Consider the following 13,281-nt stretch of genomic DNA (forward strand, 5'->3'; position numbering starts at 1 on the left):
CATCCCTGTCTCAGGTCTGCACAGACACAGCGGCAGGCATTGCAGCCATTGTCATGGATACCTTCTTTCCCTACCTAACCTGGGTGCTGGCCTCTGGTGGGAGTAGGGCAGCGCTGGCCGCATAGGGGAATTAGGAAAATCTTCACTCTGAGGGTCACCGCCAATACTGATTCCTCTGTGTTTAGTTTCAGTTTGTTTTGATGGTGGCAATATTTGTCCTGCTCTGTGATTTCGTTACATCTCTGACTTTAGAGCTTCTGTATTTTAGACCAAAAGAATCTCAGAAACAGAAGAACAGAGCTGCACAGTCTTCAGCTCCTGTGCTGATAAATGCTGGATGAAGTTCCACTGCAGTTCTCAGCACTTCAGTAGATTCTAGACCTGCTTCTTTTGTATTTCTACTCAAGTGTTTTTGAGGAAAGTAGTTCTACTTAATTATTTTCTGCAAGTATCAATAATTTTACCTGAGTATTGATTTTACTATTGATAGTTTTTCGTTATTTACAGCAGCTCACGATGCAGGAACGATATGAGCGTTAGTAAAGAGTGAAATGTAAAGCAGCAGATTGTGCAGACAGTAGAGGGAAAATGTGAGCAGGAAAAAATGTGTGAATTACTGCCGTTCAGTTGTTTGCTGTTTGGTGTTCTGACCATAAAGAATAGTTTAAAACCAAACTTGACTGTCTGACTTCTTCAACTTTAACTCAGGAGCAACAAGAAGCTTTTAAACCTATAAGAAATAATGATTTAACATTTATCTTGGGGATTATTGATATCAGCTATATGCATTTTCTTGTGATTACATTTTTAGGCACATCCCTCAGCCCTAATTAAAACTTTGCCAAATGTTTAATGTAACATTCAATTTTAGTGTCATATAAACTCTTCTTAATATTCATTAATATTAAATCCACTATGTTCCCTTGGACTTTAAATATCTCATATCTTATATTCACTGTAAAATCTGTGTCTGAACACAGAATATGATCTGATATTTTGGAGAGTAAATAATTCAGGCTACCCAGAATTACCTGAACCCATTCATGGTCAGTTGACCTTCAGCCTTTCAGACACACTGGACCAGAGTCATTAAAATCAGCTGTAACCAGGCTACACCACGCAAAATGTGCAGCTTGGTAATTAATCTAAATCATAAATTCACCATGATGGAGATCAGCGCTTGTATCTTTCATCTTTTTTTAGCTACGTCAAATTCAAAGCTGTTGTAAAATACTAGATACTGAATTCAATATTAATGAGCTCAGAAATCCTCATCAAGTAAATCACCTTCGTCTTCAGCAAATAATCCAGACAGATCAAACTTTTAGATTATTAGTTATTAATAAACTGAGTGACCAAACATGTTTGAGACCATTAAAACAAAGATCTTTCGCATCAGCGTCTTACCTGAACATCTGAGTGGTTTAAGTGGTGTGTTGGTCACCCTTTATTTGGATGGTCCTCTATAGATGCTCTACAGACACCTAAATCACTAACAAACCTCCTGGTGATGTACAGTTGACCAATAAGATACTTAAGGTTAAGATTAGGAGTCAGTGTAGGTTTAGCCTTGAGGTTAAGGTTTAGGTTTAGGAAAAGATTTAATAAAATCTTTTATACTGAACTTGAAGTTCAGTTTCATTTAATAGATATTTAGCTGAATGTTACTGTTACTGTTTCTGCTCTTAAAATGATGTTAAATCTGGCTCATGGTTTAATTTTGTAAGACATAATAAAAGTCTTAATAAATAAATCTGTAGGCAAACCTACAGAAGGAGCTCCTATATTAAGTTCATGGAAAACACATTTGTGATAAGCAGCTTAATCAGTTGCATTGTTACCAGTTTATTATGATTATTTATGTTGATGTTTGTATTTCTGTGTTTGATCCTCTCAGACTGAACTCCACAGAAACAGCACTGCAGATAAACTCTCTGGTGGAGGAAACTGAAGACCTTCATCAGGATTCTTATCAAACAGTCAACGATGTCCTGAGCAGAGTGTTAAAGACACATAAAACCAGCATGAAGAACAAGTACGAGAGTTTATTTGAGGGAATCAGAACAGAAGAGAATAAAACCCTCCTGAACAGGATTTACACACAGCTCTACATCATAGAGGGAGAGAGTGAAGGAGTGAATGAGGAACATGAGGTTCTACAGATGGAGAAAACATCCAGGAAACACCTACAAGACATTCCAATTGACTGCTTAGACATCTTTAAAGAAGAAACAGAAAAGGGAAACATTAGAGCTACAACAGCTGAACATGTCAGACAAAAAGAAAGAAAAGAGGATGAAGAACCAAAACAGCGAAAGATCAGAACAGTTCTGACTAAAGGAATCGCTGGAATTGGAAAAACTGTCTCAGTGCAGAAGTTCATTCTGGACTGGGCTGAAGGAAAAGCCAATCAGGATGTAGATGTCATGACTGTGCTTCCGTTCCGGGAGCTGAACCTGATTACAGATGATCAAAACAGTCTTCATGGACTTCTGTGTGGTTTCCATCCTGAGCTCAAAGATCTGGACTCAGAGATTTATGATCAGATCAAAGCTGTGTTTATATTTGATGGTCTGGATGAAAGCAGAATTCCACTGGACTTTAAACAGTGTCAGAAAGTATCTGACATCACCATGACATCATCAGTGGGTGTGTTGATGACCAACCTCTTCAAAGCAGAGCTGCTACCCTCTGCTCTGATCTGGATCACCTCCCGACCAGCAGCAGCCAATCAGATCCCTCCTAAATACATCAACCGTGTGACAGAGATTCAGGGATTCAGTGACCCACAGAAGGAGGAGTACTTCAGGAAGAGGATCAGTGATGAAGACCAAGCCAAGAGAATCATCTCCCACATTAAGACAGCAAGGAGCCTCCACATCATGTGCCACATTCCAGTCTTCTGCTGGATCTCGGCCACTGTTCTTCAGAGAATCATGAAGCAGCGTCATACAGAAATCCCTAAAACTCTGACTGAAATGTACTTGCACTTCCTGCTCACTCAGACCAGCATGAAGAACGAGAAGTATGAGCAGAAAAAGAGCAGAAAGCCAAAAAAGCTGCTGGAGTCCAACAGAATCATGATTCTGAAACTGGCTAAACTGGCTTTCAATCAGCTGATGAAGGGCAATGTGATGTTCTATGAAGAGGACCTGAGAGAGAACGGCATTGATGTCATTGACGCCTCAGTGTATTCTGGGATTTTCACTGAGATCTTTAGAGAGGAATGTGTGCTTTTCCAGAGGAAGGTCTACAGCTTTGTTCATCTGAGCTTTCAGGAGTTCCTGGCTGCTGTTTATGTGATTCACTGCAATGAGTGCAAAATCATGGAGCCCCTGCAGTGTTTTAATTCAAGTAATAAAGTGATGTCTGAGAATAAGTTACAGTCTGAGAAAGGACTAAAGAGGTTTTTTATACCACGATACAGAGAGAAATCTAAGAATGATCTGCTGGATAAACTGCTGGAAGGAGCAGTGGATAAAGCCTTAGAGAGTCAGAATGGACACCTGGACCTTTTCCTCCGTTTCTTGCTGGGAATGTTGCTTAAGTCTAATCAGAGACTCCTACAGGGTCTACTGACACACGTACAGAGACCACCAGAGAGAATTAAAGAGCACATCAAGGACATAATAACAGATAGATATAGACAACATCACATCTCAGCTGAGAGATCCATTAATCTGTTGTTCTGTCTGTCTGAAATGAATGACCAGACTCTCGTCAGACAGATTGAGGAGTATCTAAAATCAGAGAAACACTCAGGTAAAGATCTTTCTCCTGCACAGTGTTCAGCACTAGCCTACATGATCCTGAACTCTGAGGAGGTTCTGGATGAGCTGGACCTGAAGAAATACAGGACATCAGAGGAGGGTTATAGGAGACTGATCCCAGCTGTGACCTCCTGCAGAAAAGCCCAGTAAGTGCTGCATCTGCTTAAATATAATGTCTGTTACATTTAGATTAATGTGACTGTTGGTATTTGAATGTTGATGGTTTGTTATGATAACATGTCCATTAAAAGGTTAAAAATATTTTTATTTATTTGATGTTCAGGTTTTGGAGACTTTCAGCAGTTACATTTATCTTCCACTTTACCAGAAACGTCCTTTGTAGCTTAACCTTGTTGGAGTCACTGGCAGACTGTAGCCCAGGAGTGTACAAGGCCCAGTCCTGGAGGGTCAGTGTCCAGCAAAGTTTGGTGGTTTACCTGCTAAAACTCTTCAGATTAAACGGTTTAGTAGGTGTGTTTCAGACCCTTTAGGACTCTGAACTGTTTCTTAAGGGTAATGTAGCATTTTTTCAAACAAGTACAAGAGATTGCATAAGGAAAAATGCTCCTCATAAAATCAACAAATGATGTCACATTGTGATTATAAGCAAGTGCACCAGCATCAGTGGCGTCTCAGTAAACAGCACAGAGAAACTAAATGCTAAAGGCTGGATCTGCGTGTTATTAAACCCAGTGTGGGGAACTGAAGAATAAATAGCTGTTAGCTTAGTGCTAATATACAAACACCATGAGGACCACAAATCAGTGTTATTTTAGTTGAGGATAAACAGTGTTTACTTATGAAACTCATGAGCAGTTTAAATAGTAATAATAGTAATTTAACCTGTTTGACTCCTGAATCACAAACACAACTTGGTTTGATCTCATTTCTAAGAAAGAGGGGACACCTTACTTTAACCAGTGGGTGACAGGTTGGTGCTGTTCTGCTTATGCGGGTTGTGGGTCTGGTTGTTTGGGCTCAGCAGGCAGTTTCTTGCTGAGCTTCTGCAAGCGCAAGACTGGGCAGTCAAAAACGGTACGGAGCTTCACATCACCACCAAAACACACGTCCTCAGCTGGAGACAGCAGGACAGTTAGCTGGTTCAGAAGGGACACCGGTTTCACTCAAGCTGCGTCACTCATGCAGATTACTCCAAGGCTCTGGGTTCTGCGGTCAACGCTGCTACACTTTCCCCAAGCTTTTACGGCTGGAGTTTGGGTATGAAAACCTTCTGCTGGCCAAAACAAAAACAGTGAGGTTTCTAGATCCTCAAGAAGGTGTTGAGCAGATTTACATTTAACTCAAAACAAGCAAAACAAACACTTAAACACATAGAAACTTCATGAAACTCTAAAAATGAAAGTCAAACTATTCGACTGTGGGCTGGTTCTTTTCTTTGTTACAGTAGAGTTAACTTTTCAACAACTTCACTCTGTTCTAGACTTGACTGACTTAAACCCACTGAGTCTCTGTAGGACTGGGTCCAAGCTTCGCCTCCTGGGTGGAGATTGGGTACAGAGCTAACGCATCACATTCCTGGCTATCAAACGTGCTGATTAGTGGAATCAGACTCCAGATATTTCTACTCATATCTTACCAGAGAGAGTTTAGTGTCATTGAATTTTCAGTATTTGAGTTAAATCAGCCTGAATCAGAATAATATGATAAACGAATGCAGTTTCAAAGCTGTACTAGTCTGCTAAATACTCGAGACTAAGGCAGTCCTGCTTCATACAGTAGTGATAAACTATTAATAAGATTTCTAACCAGGGAACGTAATTCAAGGCTCTATATGACTGACATTCAGACATTTCTAACACTGATTAAATACAGAGTTACTATGGACCAAATACACCAATCAGGCATAACATAATGACCACCTCCACGTTTCTACACTCATTGACCATTTTATCAGCTCCACTTATTATATAGGGTCAATTTGTAGTTCTACAGTTAAAGTGTTTTCACATGTAGTGGTGGGCTCCGGTTTTAGCAGTGGTCGTCACTGAGCTTCACTTGGAGAAACTGCTGAAGTTTCATTCATTCAGTGTTCAGAGTGAAAGCAGCTGAAAACTGCGTTGTGTACCAGTTTGAGCCTTTAACTCGGTAAAATCACGGCAGCTCTCGCATCTTATCGCGTTAATTAGTCAGCAGGTACTATTTGGGTGGTGGGTCATTCTCAGCACTGCAGTAACACTGACGTGGTGGTGGTGTGTTAGTGTGTGTTGTGCTGGTCTGAGTGGATCAGACTCAGCAGTGCTGCTGGAGTTTTTTAAACACTGTGTCCACTCACTGTCCACTCTATTAGACACTCCTACCTTGTCGGTCCACCTTGTAGATGTAAAGTCAGAGATGACAGCTCATCTACTGCTGAACAGTTTGTGTTGGTCATCCTCTAGTCTTTCATCAGTGCTCACAGGTCGCCGTCCACAGGTTGCCGCCCACAGGACGCCGCCCACAGGCCGCTGCTGGCTGGATGTTTTTGGTTGGTGGACTATTCTCAGTCCAGCAGCAACACTGGGCTGTTTAGAACCTCCAGCAGCACTGCTGTCTGATCCACTCAGACCAGCGCAACACACACTAACACACCACCACTACATCAGAACAGGGTAACAGAGTATCAGAGAAACAGATGGACTACAGTCTGTAACTGTAGAACAACAAAGTGCAGCTATACAGTAAGTGGAGCTGATAAGATGGACAGTGAGTGTAGAAATAAGGAGGTGGTCAGAATGTTCTGACCGGTGTATTTAACATTTTTCAAAATCATAACATAGAGAAAAGAAGACAGACTTCCCTTAATAAAGGCCGTGTGACTTTGACTAGACATTATTACCCTTTGATGTTTTTGTGAAGTCACACACACGAACAAATAAATAAACAGGAAAGCTTCACTGATGAGAATGATTGGCTTTTCACTGCCCTGTGCTGCAGCTGTGTCCTTTGAGAGGTTATTTAATGTCTTCTGTCCAGAGGGAACTAGAGTTAAACCCCTTTTAGTAAAAAACATCTTCATTAAACTTTACTCACCAATTCACGTCACTGAGCGAGAAATGAAAGGTGTCCCGTGTGATGGGTCAGTCCTTAGTGATTTTCTGAGTGTCTACACTGTAAAAAATGAGAAGTCTGCTTACCTTAAAACTGATTTCATGGCTTTTCTCCATGGCTTGTTCACTCAACTTGATGAGCTCAGACTTCTGAGGTGAGGCTGAAATACTCTCAGCTACTGTTTCTAGGTCTGCATCTCAGTTAGATAAACAAACTCAAAGTTGTGTTTTTATTCAGTTTTCCCACCAGCTGGTGCTCCTTCTATCACACAGCACCATCTGGCATATTTTCCTTTTAGGCTTCATATATGGACAGCTGTGGTATTACTGGGATTTAAACTCAAAACCTCCTGATGTTGGGATGGATTACTAGAATGTTGCTCCACACGAGCGCCTGCCATGTTTAAAGCCAAAACAGTCAATATTTTCTCCAGTGTATTAAACATTTGTAGACACTAAATCTAAGTTACTTCACACGTTCCTGAGTGGTGCAGTGGACTAAGCTGACACCCCAACAAGAGGTTGTGAGTTTGAGCCCCAGCAATGCCATAGCCAACCATAAGTCAGTATGCCAGAGGTAACAGTGTTGATGGATAGAGTCCTGGCTAATGGAGAGGTTGGGTGTAAAAAAACTAAATCATTTTATTTTCCTCACTGAGACACAGAACTAAAACTTGAAGAGAACTTTTGACTCAGCTAAGAAGTTTGAGTTGTGTGAACTCTTGTATCTTCAAGTTGAGTCGACTCAAGAAAAGCCATGTAGTTACTAAATCATTTTGAGTCGAGCTGACGTCTCATTTTTAATAGTTTATGGGTCAGTTTCACACAAAATGTAGATGGACACACACATTCACCAGGTGGACATGGTGAGAGGCAGATGCTGTGTGTCTCAGCTTGTCATCATAGCCTCATGACTCTGGATGTGAGTCGTGAACGATCTTGCAATAAGACGGAATGGAAAGGGCGACTTTACAAACTCAGGAACTGTTTGAACCGTATTTGTGCGCTACATTGTTACAGAGATGTTAATAGAAACCCTGAGAAACATCTAATTTGATGCCCCAGTGCATCACTCGACCCCCGAGGGTTAAGCACCGTTATATAATGATATGTGCTGCTGGTGCATGTTCACAATCACGTGATTTAAAAGAAGTGAAAGATAAAGAAATGATGTGTTGATTCTGTGCTTTATTTTATCCTGGTATAGGTCATATTTTGGTGGGTTTGATGTTTTATTTTAAATTAGAGTAGCTTTACAGTTTTCAGGGGGATTTTTAAAAATATCATCAAGACGTCATAAACCATGATGAATGTTAAATGAACATCATGATAAAATAATGAAACATGAATATAACATCAGTTATTGCTGATGTGAAAGCATGCGAGGAAGACTGGGCAGACATTGCCACAGACATGTTTTACAGTTCATCAACAAGCTTTTATTTAAGTTTGTTATTTTAACACAAAACTCAGAACAAATAACTCACTGCAGTTTGCCTCCTCCTGTTTTTACAGTAATCGTTTCTATGTTCTTTTACAGGCTTGCTGGCTGTAAACTCAGCAGGGACTCCTTTGAAACCATCTGTTCTGCTCTGCAATCAGCAAACTGCCCTCTCAAAGATCTGGACCTCAGTATCAATGACCTGCAGGGTTCAGGAGTGGAGCTGCTGTCTGCTGGACTGAAGAGTTCACACTGCAAACTGGAGACACTCAGGTGAACTTTCTGTGAATTCATTCTTATTGTACCTGTATAACCACCAACACTGTGATGGACCTGCTCATTTAAAAACAGCATTTTACCTTTAAACATGCAGCTTTTTTATAAATATCAAACATTATGAGCTGTGATGATGTTGGGTAATTACCATGATGTCATTCTTTCATATTTGAACATTCCTAGCTTTGCTACAAAGTCTTCTTTTTCTGAATCCTCACATCTTTCAGTATTTCAGGATTAAATATGTGATAATTACAGATATTTGTGAATAAATCAACAGCACAAACATGACTCTTTACTCCTTAAATCCCCTTAGTTATTCAGATGCACTGTTCTTATATAATGTGATGGAGCTGGTACTGACCAGTACATGGAACTAGACTAACATACAAACTATGTTTCTATTCATGAGTTCCTGGTTTATTTCCTGTGGTTTTGGGATTTCAGGGTCTGTCTCCCTCTAATCAGGCTGAAAGTATCTGAAATGGCCTAAAAGGACTGTTCACTAAGCTTGATTTTCATTTCATTAGAGCTGTTGTAGTTCCACTCTCTTAACATGCTAATCTAGTTACTATACAGGGTGCGTCAAAAGTCCTAGGACAGGTTTTATGTTATTTTATTTTTTATTATATTATCGACCTTTTTGTCTTTGTGTGTGTGTGTGTAGGCTAAGCCTATGTAAGATTAAATTTCATGGACAGTTTTAATGTGATTTAATGTAGCTTGTAGGAAAAAACCTCAAACCAACATGGAAGTGGTCACTATAGTGAAGCGGTGCACCAGTGGAGATGCTGAAAAGCTGCAGATTGGACTGTTTTAGTGGTGACAGGTGGCTTTGATGAATAACACAGACACCATGACATCACACATCAGCTGCAGTTCATCTACAGCAAGGATGAAATACAGCAATGATGAAGCCTTGGATTCAGGTTCAGGTGGAAATGGAGGCCATGTTCAGGAGTGAGGACAGAGTTCTCTACTGAGAGGCCAAATAGACAGGAGTTAAAGCAGAGAAGAAAATGTAAAAATCAGTCGTCTTGAATGACTGCCAGCTCACCAATGACCTGATTGACTTCTACTGCAGGTTTGAACATGTGCAACAACAGTCTTCAGCATTGTTTTGTGCTCCCCTGCCCTCCTCCCATGCCCTCCACCTCTGCCCCCTGCACATTAGTAGCACGTCAACATATTTTTCAGAAGACCAAAGTGAGAAAACGTCTGAGGCCAGATTTCAGGTTTTATCCTCACCCTGAAGCTCTGCTGTGATTAACCTGCACCAGTGTTCACAGACGTCTTCAACAAGTCACTGGAACTCTGCTCTGTTCTTGGTGCTTCAAGCTTTCCTCCTTCATTCCAGTCCCCCAGAAAAGACACTAAAGACTAAATCGCTTAATATACTTGGCAAAACAAAGTGATTCTGATTGTGATAAACAGGGAGATGATGAACGTGTTTCTGACAGAGACGTAATGATGATCCTGGTCTGTTTAGTCAGTTCTTACTTTCCCACTCTTAATGATGGACATCAGTGATGTTACGTGGTGAATCACACATACGTAGTGGAACTATATCTGGACCTCAGTGGGAGATCAATGGTTGGCAGTGTGAAAGTGTGATAAGAAAACAGGGCACTGTGTCATAACCATGTTCAATAATCATACATTTTATTTAAGAAACTATTCATTTGCACAAAAACTCTTAATTGTAAACTGTATTAATTGTACTGTCTTTGCAGATTAGCTTCCTGTAATCTTGGCGGTGAAGCTTGTGAAATTCTCAGCTCTGTTCTGCAATCAAACTCCTCTCTGAAAGAGCTGGACCTCAGTCACAATGACCTCCAGGAATCCGGAGTGAAGCTGCTCTCTGTGGGATTGAAGAGTTCACACTGTAAACTGGAAATACTGAGGTAACACAATACTAAAAAACATTAATTAATTAAAGGTTATTACATTATCTTGATTAGTTAATCACCATTTTCTGGTGCTTTTTGCTGCTCTAGTCTCTCTGTCTCTGTCTCTCTCTCTCTCTCTCTCTCTCTCTCTCTCTCTCTCTCTCTCTCTCACACACACACACACACACACACACACACACACACACACACACAGTAATATCATTCTTACTGGGGAAACATCTCTCCACATTTCCTCTCGCTCCACATCAACCATCTCTTCTCCACGTCTCCTTTCAAATATTAGAGGGTTGAATTTGAGGAAATCTGATGGACATTTGATGAAGAATTATGTGAACTTTAAAATCTGATCTTTTCAAATCAGGTTTGATCCACTTTCATATTCAGTTCCTGATGGTCACGTATCCAATACATGGCCTTTTGGAATCTGTGTGCATGCAGATCCTTTCAGGTCAGAGGAATTTCACACCAATGACAAGATATCAGTCACTTACAAACATGAGTGTAAACTTTCAGTGAAGGAATCCTGAGAAAACATCAGATCAGACCATTAAAGCTTGTAATGGGAACACAGCCTCGTCTGAATTTGGGGAGGCAGCACTGACTCGTTTGACTTTCACAGAAGACGTTTCTTACACTGGGACATTTGTGTTTACTTTGACTCTAATACTGCTAGAATAGTGGGAGCCCCCCAGTATCAGCACCACCATTCAAACTGGGTTTAACTCCTCTTTCTGCTGTAGACAGTGTGATTTGTTTACAGTGAGATTAAGTCTGTCCTGTGGAGGCAGCCTTACTGTGTGTGTGTAACACTGGTTACCATGGCAGCTAAATTCACCTCAGCTCAAAGAAAACTACCCAGTAAGATTTTTACACTGAGACAAATAATCCCTGTGATATGGAAACAGCGCCGAGTGTTCCTGCAGTTTAGTACATGCAGAATCACAACATTGGGAGCGATAATTAAACATTGTTTTCAGACGTGACTTTTACAAGAATAAAGTTTAACTGCCCTTCTAAGGCAGGAGCTCACACTTTAGATCCTGACAGTCACTCAGTTCTTAATATCAAGTGGCTGAAATTAGAGGAAGGACAGATTTGGGGGAGTTACATTACGTCAACAACATGATCTCATACAGAGAACGACCCACAACCCAATAGTACCTGCTCTGTGAGGGTCCATGGGGGTCCTGACCACTGAAGAACAGGATAACAGAGTATCAGAGAAACAGATGGACTACAGTCTGTAACTGTAGAACTACAAAGTGCAGCTATACAGTAAGTGGAGCTGATAAGATGGACAATGAGCGTAGAAACAAGGAGGTGGTCAGGATGTTATGACTGGTGTATATTGTCTAACGTATATAGAACCATGTACAGCATGTTCTCCATCAATCTGAAGAACAGTTTCATCACACAAAACACTATTGAAGCATAAAATGGCTCTGCATAGAACCCATGGTTCTAAACAGAACCATTACCTTCACTAAAGAACCCTTGAAGAACCGTCTTTTTAACTGTGCAGGTTTGCAGTGACTACTAGTAGATCTGTAGTAACTCTGAAAGAAAAGTGTGATGTTTTTACAGCAGTCCTGTTGTTTTACTGGCAGAACCAGAGCGTTCTGTGGTGTCCAGTCATTTATGGTGTTCTTCCAGAACGTCCAGTGTCCTTGTTAGGGAAACAAGCTTGTTATCAGCATGGACAGCTGGTACGTTTACAGTCAGACCAGACCAAAATCAGAAGTGTCTCAATGTTTGTGTGGTGAGCTCAAAACAAGTTAAACAAGAACGACTTTGTTTCTATATGAATGTTTTTATTAAACAAAAGCAATTAAGAAGATTAAGACAATTTTAAGACCATTCAAACAACAGCAGGCCGATATGAATAGATACAGAACAGAGGCTCAGTTTTTCTCCTCATCTCCAGTTGATGAACCCATAGACTGTAACCCAGAAACACACTCATCACTTAAATGACTGTCTTCTCTCTGCACTGATGTCCGTCTCCTATAATCTAATGTCTCTTTACACTCCTCAAGCTGCCTTTTACTGTTATAAACACATGTCTGTAATAATCTACAGCAGAAAATCAGGAAAGTAATGTCCTGTTTACAGACGGTACTGAGTGACCATACAGTCAGGAGGCAAAACCCCTTTAACTGCTCCGGTCACAAGGTTTTAATGTTGGTCAGCTGCTGTAATTAATGGAGATTTTGCATTGTTTGTTGTTCCGTTCCTGCCTCAGGCTATAAGGCCTGAAAACGGTAGTACAGTGGGGTGTATGAGAAACCACACAAGGTGGCGCTCAGTTCAATGTGTATTTACAATTATTTACAACTATTTACAAACAAACAAAGCATCTCTCCAGGGGTCAGCCAGGCCAAACTAACAAACCCCTCCCACTCTAACTCCACCCACAACTCTAACTAACCCAAGCAAACCAAAATCAAAGAGACAGACAATTAACCAGACTCCCTAACTTAAACGATAAACAGAGGAAAAGAGATACACAAGGAAAACGGCGCTTACCTCCTTCTGTCACGGTCACAATGAACAGAGACACTATATACACACACAGTCTATCACACGCTAAACCTGAGCCAAACACACAGCAGCCGCGCAGCCCACAGCCAACACAACAGCCGCGCAGCACACAGCCAACACAACAGCCACGCAGCACACAGCCAACACAACAGCCACGCAGCGCACAGCCAACACAACAGCCACGCAACACACAGCCAACACGACAGCCGCGCAGCACACAGCCAACACAACAGCCACGCAGCTCACAGCCAACACAACAGCCACGCAGCGCACAGCCAACACAACAGCCGCGCAAC

The 13,281-nt window shown here is 41.0% G+C and overlaps 1 protein-coding gene across 1 annotated transcript in view; it reads left to right on the forward strand.

Moving 5' to 3' along the window:
- LOC108416826 (NACHT, LRR and PYD domains-containing protein 12-like) overlaps positions 1–13,281 on the forward strand; it is a 578,836-nt gene that overhangs the window by 188,338 nt on the left and 377,217 nt on the right. The window contains 1 exon segment of the mRNA XM_037532078.1: positions 8,358–8,531. Coding sequence (XP_037387975.1) covers positions 8,358–8,531 — 174 coding nt within the window.

The sequence above is a fragment of the Pygocentrus nattereri genome, chromosome 2 (genome assembly GCF_015220715.1).
Source record: "Pygocentrus nattereri isolate fPygNat1 chromosome 2, fPygNat1.pri, whole genome shotgun sequence".
NCBI lineage: Eukaryota > Metazoa > Chordata > Actinopteri > Characiformes > Serrasalmidae > Pygocentrus > Pygocentrus nattereri.